The 18,204-nt window shown below is 40.7% G+C and overlaps 1 protein-coding gene across 2 annotated transcripts in view; it reads left to right on the forward strand.

Moving 5' to 3' along the window:
- The first annotated feature begins 13,773 nt into the window (after positions 1 to 13,773).
- POLD3 (DNA polymerase delta 3, accessory subunit) overlaps positions 13,774 to 18,204 on the forward strand; it is a 72,220-nt gene continuing 67,789 nt past the window's right edge. The window contains exons 1-2 of one of the 2 annotated variants that reach the window (XM_043998353.1): positions 13,774 to 13,988; positions 15,059 to 15,098. Coding sequence is in view for 1 of the 2 variants with exons in the window: in XM_043998351.1 (XP_043854286.1) it covers positions 13,929 to 13,988 (60 nt within the window). In the remaining variant the exon portion in view is untranslated. The remainder of the gene's footprint in view (positions 13,989 to 15,058; positions 15,099 to 18,204) is intronic. The other variant, XM_043998351.1, reaches the window with a different exon arrangement.

Below are 18,204 nucleotides of genomic sequence, written 5' to 3' on the forward strand. Positions count from 1 at the left end.
TTGATGTAGTGAGTGGCAGCATGGGCTAGTGAATGGAGAGGTGGCCTAACAGTCAGGAAGATCTGGGTTCAAGTGTGGTCATTGATGCACATTGGCCACATGACTAGGCAATTCAATGAAGCCCTCAGTGTTTCAGGCAATTCTCAAAGTTGTAAAGCAGATGCTGACCTCCACTCTTTTATATGTGTTGTCTTCCCCTATTAGAATGGAAGTTCCTTGTGGGCAAGAACTATTTTGCTTGTTTATATTTGAATCCTCATAATTTTGAATCCCAGGCACAGTGCCTAGCATGCTTTCATTCATTAATTGGGGAATGAAAGACCATGACAGGTATGGAGCACTGTGTGAAGGAAAGTATGGAAATAAAAGAGGGCAGGATGAAAACTGTCCTTTTGAAGAAGACTATAGAATGGTTCAATTTGATTAGAATATACTACATATGAAAGAGGTGGGGTGGGTGAAATAAGGCAGGAGCAAATAGGCTGAAGCCAGATTAGGGAAGGCCTTGAATGCTAAGATGAGGGTTTTATTGTGAGTACCAAATTGGAAAGCTAAATTTAACCAGGATAAATATAAAGTCCAACACTTAGGTTCAAAAAGTCAACAAGTAGTGGCAGCTAGATGGCGCAGTGGTAAAGCACGGGCTCTAGATTCAGGAGTACCTGAGTTCAAATCCGGCCTCAGACACTTGACACTTACTAGCTGTCACTGGGCAAGTCACTTAACCCTCATTGCCCTGCAAAACACAAAAACAAAAACAAAAAAACAAAACAAAACAAAACAAAAAGTCAGCAAGTTGTGTAAAGCATTAGGAAGATAGAAGCGTAAGACTGGTTTCATATTAAAGAGATGTTGAGAGCTTAGTTGACCAAAAACTCAGTACATGTCAAGAATGTGACTTTATTAAGTAGGTTAATAGGGAATCACTGAAGGTTTTTGAGTCAAAGAGTGACACGAGAGAAGTGCATTATGAAAAGCATTGTGGAAGCTAGATGAGAAAGGATAGACTAACAACAAGGAGGCTAGAAAAGAGATAATTAGAACAGTCCCAGAGAGCAGTGGTGAAGATGATCTGAATGAGGGCAGTTAGCATTTTAGAGGAGAGGAAGGTTCATATATGAGAGAGAATAAGGAGGTAATGAGGACAGGATATGTGTTATTGTTGAGTTGTTTTTCAGTCTTGTCTGACTCTTCATGCTCCCGTTTGGGGTTTTCTTGACAAAGATACTGGAGTGATTTGCCATTTCTTTTTCCAGCTCATTTTACACATGAGAAAATTGAGGCAAACAGGGTTAAGTGACTTGCCCAGGGTCACATGGTTATTAAGGATCTGAGGCTAGATTTGAACTCAGGAAGAAGAATCTTCCTGACTCCAGAGGCCCAGCAATCTATCCATTGAGTACCCAACCTGCCCCAGGTAGATGTGTACAGAATTATTATTTTTCAGACCTGACCCTGTTGGCAATTTTACTTCTTAGATTCTGAGCTTTGGCTAAAAATTAACTCCCTGCCCTCACCCTCATTTCTAATCTCTGAGTGCCAGGCTGTATATTTCCCTGAAGGCTTCCACAACTAGGCCCCATCCTTTGAACCCGAGTTTCATGGAATTATCTTATCAATGCTACAACCCTTGGCTGCTGATATAAGAGTATTGAATGGGAGATTAGTCAAGTCTTTGAACTAATAATGTTCCTTAGGACCTTTTTTAGCCAAGCAAAAAGTACCTTATAGGTGTTCTGGTACAGTTATTAGGTAGAACACATATTTCATTCATTTCTATTTCCAGAGTGTTTACCAAGTCTATATTATGTGCCCAGCCCTTTGATAAGTACTATAGTTTGGGTTTGAAAGGCTAACCCTATATAGTTTAGTCTGAGTAATCGCTCCTGGTAATTGTGATAGTTGCCACCAGATGATATCACAAACAAACTGTGTGAGCAACTATGATTTAAATTATGAAAGGTCTTAAATTGAGTAGTTTGGAGTTAATGCAATGGCAATAAAAAACCATAATAGGCTCTTGAGCATGGGATAGAGGTGTTGGAAGTACTATTTTATTAATGTAATAGGCCTTTGGCCACACTCACAGGGGAAAATGATTCAAGAAACTTGGAATGAAGTACCTGCTACTGTTGGCAGAGTGGACTGATCTTGATTCTCAACTTTCCCACCCTTGGATTTATGGGAACAAGAAACAATGGAGAAAAGTTTGAAGCTGAGGAGAGGAGGGTCACTATTGAAAGAAAAGTGGGGCAGAATAGAGGTAGCAACTCTGCTGATTTCTTTCAATATTCCCCTCCAAATGACTTTAAAATAAGACCTCAAAACAAATTTTGGAGTAGCAGAGACAACAAAAGTTCAGGGTAAGACATTTTTCAAGCTTAAGAAAAATTAGGAGGGGCAGCTAGATGGCACAGTGAATAGAGCACCGGCCCTGGAGTCAGGAGTACCTGAGTTCAAATCCGGCCTCAGACACTTAACACTTACTAGCTGTGTGACCCTGGGCAAGTCACTTAACCCCAACTGCCTCACTAAAAAAAAAAAAAAGAAAAGAAAAAAAGAAAAAAAAGAAAAATTAGGGCATCAGCTGGAAGAATTTGTGACACCAGTGTGGAGGCCTGTCCAGAGTACACACACATGAAGTATCAGCAACAGTGGTTGCAGGAGCAGCAGCAGCAGCAGAAACAGCTTCAGTTCTCAGCTCAGAGATGGTAAGGGGGTTGGATAACAGGTCAAAAAGATTAAAGGAGGGGCAGCTAGATGGCACAGTAGATAAAGTACCAGCCTTGGATTGAGGAGGATCTGAGTTCAAATCTGGCCTCAGACACTTGACACTTACTAGCCATGTGACCCTGGGCAAGTCACTTAACCCTTACTGCCTTGCAAAAAAAGAGAGAGATTAAAGGGGATGTGTTTCTGGCACTGGGTGCAGCTGTCACTGATTGGCAACCTTATTGCCCATACACTATCTGGATCTGGATCACAGTTCCAGAGCAGAGAGGAAGACTTCTGATTGGTCACAAGGGAACAGGGGAATCACAATTCCAGGGCAAAGAGGAGCACTCATGATTGTGGCTGCAAGGGAGCTGGGACCCTTCCTGAATGAAGACCAGAATACAGACCAGGAGACCAAATCTCTCTCCAGATCACACCACTTTGGAAGCACTGAAAGCTTGCAGATCCCAAGAAACTAGTTCTGAACACAGCAGCCTGAAGCTTGAGAAAATATCCCTCTCCTCCAAGTGAACAACTTTAACAAAAAGTGCAAAGTCAAGAAATAGGCTGGGAAAATGAGCAAACAACAAGAAAAGAACTTCATCACAAAAAAGATACTATGGGGGCAGCTAGGTGGCACAGTGGATAGAGCACTGGCCCTGGAGTCAGGAGTACCTGAGTTCAAATCCGGCCTCAGACACTTAACACTTACTAGCTGTGTGACCCTGGGCAAGTCACTTAACCCCAATTGCCTCACTTAAAAAAAAAAAAAAGATACTATGGTGGCAGGGAGGATAAAGACACAAACTCAGAAGAAATAATGTAAAACCAGTTACAAACAAAGCCTCAAAGAAAAATGCAAATTCAACTCAAGTCTAACAAGAATTCCTAGAAGCATTAAAGCATGAGATGGGAGTGATAGAGGAAAAATTGAGAAAAGAAAGAAAAAATGATGCAAGAAAATTATGAAAATGGAATTAACAGTGTGGTAAAAGAGGCACAAAATTACTGAAGAAAATAATACCTTAAAATAGAGAATTGGTCCAATGGTAAAAGAGACACAAAAATTCAGTGAAAAAAAAGAACTCCTTAAAAAAGCAGAATTGGCTAAATGGAAAAAGAAGTGCAAAAGCTCCCTGAAGAAAATAATTCCTTAGAAATTAAAATTGGGCAAATGGAAGCTAATGACTCTATGAGACATCAAGAAACAATAAAACAAAGCCAAAAGAATGAAAAAAAAGAAAATGTGAAATATCTCATCAGAAAAACAAGTGATCTAGAAAACAAATCAAGGAGGATAATTTAAGAATTATTGGACTACCTGAAATCCATGATCAAAAAAAGAGCTTAGACATCATATTTCAAGAAATTATCAAGGAAAACTGCCCTGAGATCTTAGATCCAGAGGATAAAATAGAAAAGGAAAGAATCAACTGATCACCTCCTGAAAGAGATGCCCAAATAAAAACTCCCAGAAATATTATTGCCAAATTCTAGCAATACCAGTTTAAAGAGAAAATATTGCAAGAAGCTAGAAGCAATTAAAATATTGTGGAGCCATAGTTGAGATCACATAAGATTTTTTTTTTTTTGCGGGGCAATGGGGGTTAAGTGACTTGCCCAGGGTCACACAGCTAGTAAGTGTTAAGTGTCTGAGGCTGGATTTGAACTCAGGTACTCCTGAATCCAGGGCCAGCGCTTTAACCACTATGCCATCTAGCTGCCCCCTAGATCACATAAGATTTTGCAGCTTCCACATTAAAGAAGTGGAAGGCTTGGAAATAGTCTGGAAAGTAAAGGAACTAGGATCACAACCAAGAATAACCTTCCCAGCACAATTGAGTCTAATTCTTCAGGTGTGAGGGGAATGGATATTTAATGAAATAGAGGAGTTTAAAGCATTCCTGATGAAAAGGGCAGAGCTGAATAGAAGATTTGACATTTAAACACATAACTCAAGAGAAATATAAAAAGGTAAATATGGAAGATAAATCATAAGGGAATTAATAAGGTTAAACTGCTTATATTACTATGTGTAAGATGATACATGTAACTCTTAAGAACTTTATCATTATTAGGGCAGTTAAGGAGTTTACATAGACAGAAGGCATGTTGTGAGTGGACTATGTTGGAATGATCTCCAAAAAAAAAAAAAAAATCAAGGGATAAGAAAGAGGACTGCATTGAGAGGAGGAAGAGGTAAAATGGGGAAATTTTTCTCACATAAAAGAAGTATGCAAGGAAGAGCTTTTACAGTGGAGGGGGAAATAGGGGTAATAGTGGTAGGCAATGCTTGAACCTCACTCTCATTGGAAGAATACACACACACACTATATATAGCTTGAACCTCACTCTCATTGGAAGAATACACACACACTATATATATATACTCAGTCATATATAGAAATCTATCTTACCCATAGGGAAATAGGAGGGGAAGAAGACAAGAGAAAGGGGTGAGGGGATGATAAAAGGGAAGACTGATTAAGGGAGACAGTGGTTAGAAGCAAATTAGACTTTTGAGGAGGGGCAGGATAAAAAACCAGAAGAATAAACAGAAGAAAATGGGATGAAGAGAAATAAGCAGGTAGTATTCATAACTGAGTGTGAATGGGAGGAGCTCACCCATATAACAGAAGTGGATAGCAGAATGGATTAGAAAACAGAATGCAATAGTATTTTGTTTATAAGAGACATACTTGAAACAAAGACACACAGAGTTAAAATAAAGGGCTAGAGCAGAATCTAATATACTTCAGCTGAAGTAAAAAAGGCAGAGGCAGCAATCATGATCTCAGACAAAGCTAAAGCAAAAAAGTGACCTAATTTAAAGATATTATCAGGAAAACAACACTTTGCTAAAAGGTACCATAGTCAAGGAAGCAATATAAAAATTTTTTTACAGCAAGTTTCTCTGATAAAGGCCTCATTTCTTAATTATATAGAGAATTGTGTCAAATTTATAAAAATAAGAGATATCCCTCAATTGATAAGTAGTCAAAGGATATGAACAGGCAGTTTTCAGAAGAAGAAATAAAAGCTTTCTATAGTCAAATGAAAAAATGCTCTATTCACTATTGATTAGAGAAATGAAAATTAAAACAACTCTGAGGTACCACCTCATGACTATAAGAAATGACAAATGCTGGAGGGGATGAGGGAGAATAGGTATATTAATGAATTGTTGGTGGAGTAGTGAACTGATCCAATCATTTTGGAGAACCATTTGGAGTTTATGGGTATAAAACTATGCATATCCTTTGGTCCAGCAATACCACTATTAGGTGTGTATCCCAGAGAGATCAAAGAAAAAGGAAAAAGACCTATATGAAAAAAATATTTCTACCAGCTCTTTTCCTTGTGGCAAAGAATTGGAAATTGAGGGGATATTCATCAATCGCAGCATGGCCAAACAAGTTGTGATATATGATTGTGAAGAAATACTATTGTGCTATAAGAAAAGACAAGGGGGGTGGTTTCAGAAAAACATAGCAAGATCTATATGAGTTGATGCAAAGTAAAGTGAGAAGAACTGGGAGATCATTGTTCACAATAACAATAATGTAATGATCAACTGTGAAAGACTTGGATACTCTGATCAATATAAGTCCTAATAATATGCCCATGATAATTACAAAGGGCTCATGGTATTAAAAAGCGATACACTTCTAGAGAGATAACTGATGAACTCTGAGAACAAACTGAAGTATCATTTTCATACTTTATTTTTTATTTGCTTTTTTGGGTAATATGGCTAATGTTGAAATGTTTTTGTATGAGTTCACATGTATAATTGATATATTGCTTGCCTTTTCAGTGGTTGGGGAGGGGGTGCGAGGGAGGATGAGAATTTGGAACTCAAAATTTTAAAAAAGGGGGCAGCTAGGTGGTACAGTGGGTAAAGAACTGGCCCTGGATTCAGAAAGACCTGAGTTCAAATTCAGCCTCAGACACTTGACACTTATTAGCTGTATGACCTTGGGCAAATCACTCAACTCCCATTGCCCCGCGCGCGCGCGCGCACACACACACACACACACACACACACACATTTTAAAAAGAAAAAAATATTAAAAGTAAATAAATAATATATTTTAGGGGCAGCTAGGTGGTGCAGTGGATAGAGCACCGGCCCTGGAGTCAGGAGTACCTGAGTTCAAATCCGGCCTCAGACACTTAACACTTACTAGCTGTGTGACCCTGGGCAAGTCACTTGACCCCAATTGCCTCACTAAAAAAAAAAAAAAGTAAATAAATAATATATTTTTAAAAAAGAAAAAGTAGAGAGTGAAGCTAAGCCAAGAGCTGCAGCTTCCGACCTGGCTAGGCTTAGGAGCCCTACTGAGTTACAGAAATACTGTGCAGAGCTGGGAACAACCCAGAGGTACTTAGCTGTGGTCTAAATTGTCTGTATCTGGTGTCTTTTGGTGAGACTTGGGATTTTCCCTGGTTCTTTCCATGGGATAGCACTCCTGCTCTCATTTACTTGTCCCAATCTCCTCATAGGCCTTTATCCCTCCTCACAGAGTAGGATGGAAGGTTATCTAATTATAGCCTCTCCCTTTTCCCTCCCCTTCCTGATTGTAGCCTACACAGATGTGGCTTAGAACTTTAGTATTATCTTTCAGAATTTGTATTTTAAAAAAAGATTACCTGATTTATGTCAGGTGCATTTTGTCTGAATGTTGTTTAGTTGTTTCACTACTTCTTGTGACCCTATTTGGGGTTTTCTTGGCAAAGATACTAGAGTGGTTGGCCATTTCCTTCTCCAGCTCATTTTACAGATGAGGAAACTGAGGCAAACAGGCTTAAGTGACTTGCCCAGGGCCACACAGTTACTGTCTGAGGCAGAATTTGAATTCAAATCTTCCTGACTTCAGGACTGGAACTCTATCTACCCCTCCATCTAGCTGCCCATTTTTCTCTGGATGCACATGGAAAATTGATCTAGAGAGAGAACCTTCCTGGTTGAAAATCTGGTTATCTGTGTTAACCATGTGTTCTACTATAAGCCCTTTGTATAGTATTAGGAATTATCTTATATTGATCAGAGCATCCAAGTCTTTCACATTCTGAGATTTTATAATTCTATATCACAGAATTTCTTGTAATATCCTTAAAAAACAAGGTGGATTGAGGTAGATCAGATGACAATATGGCTGGATATATCTTTGAACTAGTTCAGTCATGATTTGTAGATCAATATTAACCTAGATATGTCTCTAGTGGAGTATCCTAGAGACTAGGGGCCTTGATTTCAATAACATTTGATCCATGACATGATACCACCTACCTTTCAGGACTGTCATGAGGATCAAATGAGATGATAATTGTAAAGTGCTTAGCACAGTGCCTGGCACATCGTAGCACTATATAAATATTAGCTATCTTCTTCATCATCATCATTGCTAGCATGAAAGCCCAGATGACATGATTATCAAATTTGAAAGTGACATGGAATTGAGTGGGATCGCTACCGCAGAGAACCCACAGAATGAAGATCCAAAAGGATCCTATCAGGCCAATAATAAGATTTTAATAAGATTTAATAAGATTTTCATAGGGATAAATGTAAAGTTTTATACTGTACTCACATTTAAGAAATGAACTGCACAAATACAAGATGGAGTGCTTGAACGATAGTTTGTCGTGGATTATAAATTCTGAACTAGAAGAGCTATTAGAAATCATCTGACGAGAATGATGTTTTAAGGGTTTCAAAGTGCTTTACAAACATTATTCTCATTACAAAGAAGGAAAGAAGGAAATAAGCATTGCATTTATCAGGTGCTTACTATGTGCCAGGGACTTTACAATTATTATCTCATTTGATCCTCACAATAACCATATGAGGTAGGCGCTATTAACTCCAATTTACAGATGAAGAAACTGAGACAAAGATGATGTGACTTGCCCAAGGGTCGCAAAGCTGGTGAGTATGTGAGGACATATTTGAACTCAGGTCTTCCTGAATCCAGGTCCAGTGCTCTACCCCTGTACTACTCGGCTGCTTAATCTCAGTCATTTAATCCAACAAACGAATAACTATATGGAGAGATATACACGTGTTTACTCTCCATCAGACACCGTTCCCATTCAGTTCCTCAATGGTCACACACCTAATGTTGTCATTACCCACAAATACACCGCCTCCATATTGCCAATTGTGCCTCACTAAGCAAGCTTCAGCCTTGGATCACTCCCACCATCTGTCGCCTTCACTCCTGTACATGTACTGCTGAACAAAGGTGGAGAGAATCAATCAACTGTTCTAAGTCTTCCAAATTTATGTTAACCTCGACTGGCTACTCATTCCTGCTAGGCAATCCTTCTACACCTTCCTGATCAGCTCACTAACCCACTCTCCACAGTGACTTTCCCAAACCTTTTCATCTCTTTTCAAACCTCTCTCTCTCTCTTTTCTCTCAGCTAAGAACCTTGCCTCATATTTTACCAAAAAATATGAGGCCTTTTGCCATGAGCTCCCTCTTCTCTCCTCTTCTTCATCTCATATCACTTAGATAACTTTTGCCACCATCTCTTCCTTCACCCTTGTCTCATATGAAGAGGTGGCTCTACTTCTTACCAAGACATACCCCTCAACCTGCACAGGTGCTTCCATTTCTTCCCATCTCCCCCAACAGATTGCCCCCTCAGTCATGCCTGCTCTTTCATTTATCCTCAATCTTTTACTGTCTACTGACTCATTTCCAAATGCCTACAAACATGCCTGTGTCTTTCCTATCCTTAAAAAACCCTCACTTGATCCTTCTATCCCTGATATCATCTTATCTTTTCTGCCTCTCACTCTTTTTTTTTTTTTTAGTGAGGCAATTGGGGTTAAGTGACTTGTTCAGGGTCACACAGCTAGTAAGTGTTAAGTGTCTGAGGCCAGATTTGAACTCAGGTACTCCTGACTCCATGGCCGGTGCTCTATCCACTTTGCCACCTAGCCGCCCCCTTGCCTCTCACTTTTAACCCCTTAAAATTAATTTGTTTCTCTATCATTCCATTGAAATTACTTTCTCCAAAGTTACCAATTAGCTTTTAATTGCCAAATCCAAAGGCCTTTTCTCCTCATTCTTCTTGACCTCTCTGTAGCCTTTGACACTCACTGGTTGATACTCTCTTCTTCTTGATTCTCTCTTTTATCTAGATTTTCAGGACATTACTCTCTGTTCTCTTACCTATCAGACCACTTTTTAGTCTGCTTTACTGGATACTTATCCACGTAATGTGCTCTAACCACAAGTATTCCTCAAGGTTTGGCCCTGGGCCCACTTGATTTCCCTCTATACTACTTCTCTTGATGATCTTATCAACTTCCATGGATTTAATTGCATCTCTCTGCTGATAGTCCTTAGATTTACCTAGCTTGCTCTATTCTCTCTGCTGACCTTCAATCTCACATATCTAACTTTTTTTCAGACATCTCCAACTAGATGTCTAAAACACATCTATCTGGAACTCCACTGTCCCAAACTACCCATTATCTTTTATTTTTTTTTCTGGGTCAATGAGGGTTAAGTGACTTGTCCAGGGTCACACAGCTAGTAATTGTGAAGTGTCTGAGGCTGGATTTGAACTCAGGTCCTCCTGAATCCAGGGCTCATGCTTTATCCACTGTGCCACCTTATCTTTTCCCATTATCTTTTCTCCTACACCTTCCCCCCTCCCTTTTACCTTGCCTATTACTGTAGAAGGCAACGCCACCCTCCCATTTCCTCAGGCTTGCAACCTAGGAATCATTCTTGATTCCTCACTATCTCTCCCCCCATATCCAAGTTGTTGCCAAGGCTTGTTGACTTCATCTTTGTAATTTCTCTCCCATATAACACCTTCTCTCCTCTGACACTGCCAACATCCTGGTATAGACCCTCATCGCCTCATACCTGGATTATTATGATAGCCTGCTGGTGGATCTGCCTCAAGCATCTCCTCAATCCATTCTGTCTTCCATTCAGCCACCAAAGAGATTGTCCTAAAGAGACCAGTCATGCCCCTGCTCAGTAAACTATAGTGGTTCCTTGTTGCCTTCAGCTTCAAATACAAGATGCTCTGTTTGGCATTCAAAGCTTTTCATCACCTGGCCCCCTCCTATTTTCCAGTCTTTTTACACCTTACTCCCCAACACATATTTTTCCATCCAGTGACACTGGTCTCCTGGCTGTTCCACACATGATACGCTATCTCTTGCTCTGAGAATTTCCTCTGGTTGTACTCCATGCCTGGAATGCTTTCCCTTTTCACCTCTGCCTCCTGGATTTCTGGCTTCTTTAAAATCCCACCTTTCACAGGAAGTCTTTCCTAAAAGTTCTTATTTCTAGTGCCTTCCCTCTATTAATTATTTCCTATTTATATTGTCTATATCTTTTGTGTTCATATTTGTTTGCTTGTTGTCTCTTCCATTAGATTGTAAGCTCCATGAAGGCAGGGATTGCTTTTTGCCTTTTTTTGTATTTCCAGCATTTAGCACAGTGCCTGGTCCATGGGAGACATTTAATGAATGTTTATTGACTGACTAACTGAGCAATTCAAATGAAGAACATAACATTTTTTCCAGCCTTCATTTGGACTTAAAACAAAAACTGATCATGTGAGGAGGTCTGAAGAAGGCAGAGATAATTATGGAAAAGAAGAGATCCCTTTCTTTTATGACATTACAAGCTAGAATGCAATAAAACTAGTTGTAAATAATGATACAATGAATAAAAAGTATGGGGGGCAGCTAGGTGGTACAGTGGATAAAGAACTGGCCCTGGATTCAGGAGAATATGAGTTCAAATCCAGTCTCAGACACTTCACACTTACTAGCTGTGTGACCCTGGGCAAGTCAGTTAACCCTCATTGCCCTGCCCGCCCCCCCCCCCTGAAAAAAGTATAGGAACTCACAGATACTAAACAATTGACAGATAATAACTGAATGAAAAAATAAATTATAGGAACAATAGCAAGTCACATCAGAGATAATGATAATTAAGATAATACACCTTCAAATAGATATGTTTTTATGGGTTGCTTACAAAGCAGAACTTAGACAAAGGATTATAAACGTTGAGAGAAAATTAAAGAGTTGGATTTGCACCTAACATATTGAGAAAAGCATCAAAACTGCAGAGAAAAAGAAAAATGGCCAAGATCAGATCAGAAATCAATAAAAATGAAAATAAGAAATATTTGTAAATGTTAAAATAGATCTGTGATCTTATCAATTGGTCAAAATAGTTGAATTCTGTCCAGCAATTCAACTATCCATGCCTCACCAGTTTTATAGGAGGAATGTTTTTTCTTTAGATCAAGTTGTACCATATGGCCACTGAGGTCATTGTGACTCTGTGATTGATCAATCAATTGATCAATAAGCATTTATTAGATACCTATTATGTGCTAGGCACCCACTTTTGGTATAGAATTAAACAGATTGATTATGAGTGGAATTGCCTAAGGTCATATTGGTAATAACCACTAGGACTAAAATTTGAACATGTTTTCTTTTCATTAAGAGGGAAGGTCATGTGGGACTGGATGGCCAACAACCTCCCATGGGCTAGCCCTGACCTTTATCCATTAATATGGAATCTGACCCAGAATATTACCAATGATGGCTTGGTTGCAAGACATGATGTAAAAGAAATCATTCTGGATGTGTGTGACCAGAAGAGGCAGACTATGTAGGGAGAATGAGGAATAACAAATGGACAACCTGAATATAGCTTTGTTATCCAAAGCACACAGTAGGTGCTTAATAAATGTCTGATTGATTGATGCATGAAATATTAAAAGACAGAGGAATTCCTTCAGCATGTTAAACAGAAGATCTCCTGCTGTGCCAGGCTATGAAAGATATATATCATTGTCATAAACCTAACATGTCTCTGGACAAAAGCTGAAGTTTGTGGGTCATTTGTTAGAGAATGGAATGATGGGATCAGAGTTAGAATGGACCTCAATGATCAGCTAATCCAATCCTACAATACTCTCTGTGACATGCCCAATATGGCAGTCATATAGCCTCTACTTGAGAACCTTCAATGAAGGGGAACCCATTACTTCCTGGAGAATCCAATTCCACTTTTGGACAGGTTAGGAAGGAATCTTAGAACATAGAATGGTGGTGTTGAATGAGCTCCTCAGAAGATCAAAGAATCATAGATTCAGAACTGGAAGGGACCCCAGAGACCTGGTAGTACAATCTCCTCATGCTATGGGTGAAGAAACAGGACTGAGAGGGATTTATTGATTTGTTTAAGGTGACAGAGATATTAAGCAACTAGGATTTGAAGCCATGTTCTCTGACTTCAAATACATTACTCTCTCTACTGTTTGACCCAATTCCATCATTTTAGATATAAGGAAACCAAAGCCTAAGTCTTCTGACTTTGAATACTGTATAGGGTATCCATACTTCACACCAGAATTGGGGGGCTAGGTCTCAAAGTGGAATGGACCTGGAGTCAGGAGGACCTGAGTTCAAATCCTGACTCAGATCCTTACTGGCTGCGTGACCCAGGACGAGTCACTTAACCTCAATTTGCCTCAAATTTCCTCATCTGTAAAATCCCTCTCAGGATTGTTGTGAGGATAAAATGATGTTTGTAATGTGATTCCAATGCCATGGAATAGCATTGGAAATACTAGCTATTATCGTGTTGGAAGAAACCCATGGCTAGAGTTCTATCCCTACAGGAAGAGAAGCTGAAGTTCTAGCAGCAAAGCAGAAGGGATGAAAACAGAAGGGGAGAGGCCCTCTTTTTGAAGTGACGCTGACATTCATCACTTGTGTGACCTCGGGAAAGTCACTTGCCCTCTCTGGGCTTCAGCTCCCCACTCTGTAAAAGGAGGGGTTTGGACTAGGTGACGTCTATGGTCCCTTCCATTTAGAAGTTTAGGGTTATGACCTCTGACCTTCGGCAGCTCTCTCGGGCTCGCTCCCTCCCTCTGCCCGCTTTCCTCTTAGCTCCGCCTCTTTCTGGTCACGTGCGCTTATCCCCTTCCCAGTGACAGCAATGCAAACCCCGCCTCCAGTTTGACCCCTCAGCGGCCTCCGTAAGTGCTTCGCCGTCGTTGCCAAGGAAACCCTGACCCCGCCGGAAGCACTTGTTCCGGCCCACCGTGAGAGGAGACTCGTTTCCCGCCGGCGGGAGCTGTGGCAGTCGTGGCGGCGGCTGCTGCGGCGTGAAGAGACGCAGTTGGGGACTGTCGAGCCCCTTGCCATGGCGGACCAACTCTACCTGGAGAACATTGACGAGTTCGTCACGGACCAGAACAAGATCGTGAGGAGCCCGGGGCGGCGGAAGGAGGGGGGGAGGGGCTTTCGCCCCGGGGCGGGGAGCCGGCACCTTGGTGCGGAGGGGACAGGAGGAAGTAGAGAGTAGAGCTGGCCTACCATGGGGTTTGAGGGAGGGGGCGCGAGCCGGCTGTGCTTGTGACCCGGAGTCTTCGCGTCCTCGGGATGGCGCGTGCAGGGCTTACACCCCCACGCTGTGTTTGAGGGTGGAGGAAGGGGAGTGGAGGGGCTTGGCACTCTCAACCGGAGGGCTGTGACATGCTGAGGCCTGGGAGAGAGTGAGGAAGGGAAGGGAATAAGATGTCAGTTTGGCTTCTGAAGGCCTTTCACACAGTCTGCTGTGACTGCAGCCTGTCTTCCTTAGCTTCATGTTAGGTCCCGTGGTTCCTCTTGCGACACTCTCCATCCCAGCCCAACTGCTCTGTTTGCTTTGCTCTCCCTGCAAAAAGCCTTTTCGCAGGCTGCCCAGCATGCCCAAAACGCCCCCCCTCCTTATTTCTTGATTCCACATAGGCTTCACTCAAGGACTGTCTCAGGTTAACATGCATTTATTAAGCACCTGCCGTGTGCCAAGCATTGTGCTAAGCGCTGAGGGTTCCAAGAAAGGCAAAAAGAAGCCCCTGCTCTCAGGGAGTTGATAGTCTGATGGGGAAGCAACTATATACAAACAATATACAGGCAGGATAAATTGGCGATAATTAACACAGAGGAGGCTCTAGAACCTAGTTATGAAATGGGAGGAACAAGGGAAAAGGAGCAGTAATTGGACTTTTTGGGGGATCCGATCTGTGATTTCATTGGTATGAGTTTCACTCATAACCATTCAGGTCTGTATCTCCCCTGCAACTTATAGGGTTAAGAGGTTGTGCCTTGCCCCAGATTGTACTCTTTGTGTCTGAGGCAGGACCTGAAGTCAGGTCTTTCTGCCCTTGAAACTGGCTATAGCCACTACATCACTCCAGCTTTGCATGGGACTGTGATACTGTAGTACTGTGCCTGATTGTGAGACTTTATGGCATGGACTTTGAATAGAAAGCACTACTTCTTTCCACCCAGATGGTGTTCAAGGCCAGCCATACTAAAGTAAAAATAAAAGGTATGTATGTATGTACATATATTTTTAAAATTTATATATAATTTTAAAAATGTCAAAAGCATCAAATTATAACATAATATAATAAGTGTAAACAAAATTCAAGTCTTTCCATGTTGCTTCCAAAGCTGTTATTATAGTACCTGAGTTTAGGGTATATTATCACTCTAATACACCATTTCTCAAACTTTTAGTCTCAGGACCCCTTTAGATTCTTTTTTTTTTCTGGGGCAATGAAGGTTAAGTGACTTGCCCAGGGTCACACAGCTAAGGAAGTGTCAAGTGTGTGAGGCCGGATTTGAACTCAGGTCTTTCTGAATCCAGGGTGGGTGTTATATCTACTGTGCCACCTAGCTGCCCCCCTAGACTCTTAACAATTATTGAGTACTTCCCTAAGTGCTTTTGTTTATGTGTAGGTTATATCTGTAGTCATTTACCATATTAGAAATTTAAATGGATAAGTTTAAAAATTTTTTTTTAAAGTGAGACAATAGGGCTTAAGTGACTTGCCCAGGGTCACACAGCTAGTAAGTGTCAAGTGTCTGAGGCCAGATTTGAACTCAGGTCCTCCTGAATCCAGGGCCAGTGCTCTATCCACTTCACCACCTAGCTGCCCAATAAGTTTAAAATTTAAAAATATATGTCCATTTACAAATAACAGTAACAGGCCCATTATGTGTTAACAAATATTTTTATGAAAAAACTTTTCCAAAACAAAAAGAATTAGTGAGAAAAGTGGCATTGTTTTACATATTTTTGTAAATCTCTTTAATGTCTGTTTTAATAGAAGACCCTTGGATTCTCATAGCTGCTTCTGCATTCTGTCTATTGTGGTTTGTTGTTTTGGTTAAAGAGTACATGAAGAAAATCTGGCTTTACACAGATAGGTAGTTGGAAAAGGGAGGAGTATTTTAATAGGCGAGTAATGTCTTAGCATTATTATGAAAATAGTTTTGACCTTGTGGAATCCCTGAAAGGGTCTTGGTGGAGACCACTGTTTTTATAAACCATTAAAAATAGTCAGATTTTAAGAAAGAATAACTTGTGGTTAAACATTTAATTTTTCTGAGACAACCCAAATTAGTTAACATCTGCCTAAAAGGCCAGGGAATTTTTCACGGTCAATACATTGAGCTGAACATTCAAGGGTATTACCTCATTTGGTTAAGAGCCCTTTACTAAGGCCTTTGGGATGCCCCATGTCTAATAGCCTTTATTTACTCATCCCCAGGGCCTTTCACTTAGTAGATGCTTAATGAATACATTGTTTAATTGAATCAAATTTCCTTTGTTCCCTGGGTACTTTGGATAGTTTTCTTGACTTTATCACATTTCCTCTTGTCATTAATATGTCCCCTAGTAGATTATAAACTGATGAAGACAGTGATTGTTATTTAACTTTCTATGTTCAACACTCAGTACATTACAGTCTTGACTTAATATTGTTAATTGAAATGTGACTGAGGATTCCAAGGGTTAAGTAGGAGAAGGAACTTGTTTGTGTGAAAAAGAGAAACAAAAGAATTTGTGTTGAATGTATTTGAAAGTCAGGATATAAATTTTCTTATACTTGGGACCAGTACAGTGCTCTCTGGTCCATTAATTTATGTTTTGATGTTACTGACTCATGACTATATAAATGCATTTGCTTCACCTAATGAGGGAAGCAAGTGAGGGAGGTTGCAGGGGTAATGGAGTAGGATAGGGAGGCTGGGTGGAGCTTGGGAATTGGTACTGTTTCTGGCACTGAGAGTGGAGTGACCTCAAAAGTTGAGAACCCCACATCCTTTGTGCTGGGGCATGACTCCAAGGGGTAACCAATAGGAGCATAGAAAGATGAGTTGCATCTTACTCCTCGCTGTGGTAGTTAGCCTTGGGACTTTTCTTTCATCAGCCCCACCACCGTTTCACTATTATCCCCCAACACTTTTAAATTTGATACCTCCACTGACTGACTGCAAGCCCCCAGGCTCCCTTTCTGTTCTGGGAGTAGGCTTCTCAGGGCAGTTATAACTTAACCAGTTGTACAGGCAAAATTCCCCTGCCTCCTAGCACACCTCATATTATGGACAGTAGCTCTCATTTGACTTTGCTCTATTGGGAAGTGGCCAATGAGTAAGATTCAACCTCTTTTTTGGTGGGACAGTTGAACTGCACAGGATAAATGAGCATGGTTGGGTGGTGATCTTCACTGTAGATCTTATTACATTATCTGCCCCCCCCCCCCCACATACCCCTCTTCTGAACTTCTTACTTATTTCTGGGCTGCTACCATCCAGTTAACCAGGTTTGCAATCTCAATAACATCCTTTCTTCATATTCTCTCATGCCATATCCAAATCAATTGTCAAGTTATACCTATAGCTTCTCATATGTATCCCTATCTCTTTACTCACACAGCCACTGCTTTTGTTTAATCCCTCATCAACTGTCCTTTTGACAATTTCAGTAGCTTCCTAATTGGTCTCATTGCCTCATGTCTCTCCCCATTCCAATCCATCCTCCCAAACAGCTGCCAAATTGATATTCTTTTGTTTAAGTGAGGCAGTTGGGGTTAAGTGACTTGCCCAGGGTCACACAGCTAGTAAGTGTTAAGTGTCTGAGGCCGGATTTGAACTCAGGTCCTCCTGAATCCAGGGCCAGTGCTCTATCCACTGCGCCACCTAGCTGCCCCCAAATTGATATTCTTAAAGCACAGTTCTGACTCCATGAGCATATATTTCATCTTTATGTCATCCTTTTAAATTCTATTTTCATTTATGTTTTGCAATGTATAAAATTAGTATAGTAATTATGTATGGTATAGTAATTATAGTAATGGGCAGCTAGGCTGTACAGTGGGTAGAGCTCTGGGTCAGGCAGACTTGAGTTCAGTTCTAGCTGCAGACAGTTATTTAGCTGTGCGACCCTGGGCAAAACCCTGTTTGCCTCAGTTTCCTCATCTGTAAAATGAGCTGGAGAAGGAAATAGCCAACCACTTCAGTATCTTTGCCAAGAAAACCTCAAATAGGATCATGAAGAGTTGGATGTGACTGAACAACAACAAATCATGGAACTGTTGTGTGTCTACCCAAATTTACACAACCTCAACTGGGCCCTCACTTCTGCT

This window comes from Dromiciops gliroides, chromosome 3 (assembly GCF_019393635.1).
Source record: "Dromiciops gliroides isolate mDroGli1 chromosome 3, mDroGli1.pri, whole genome shotgun sequence".
In the NCBI taxonomy this organism is placed as follows: domain Eukaryota; kingdom Metazoa; phylum Chordata; class Mammalia; order Microbiotheria; family Microbiotheriidae; genus Dromiciops; species Dromiciops gliroides.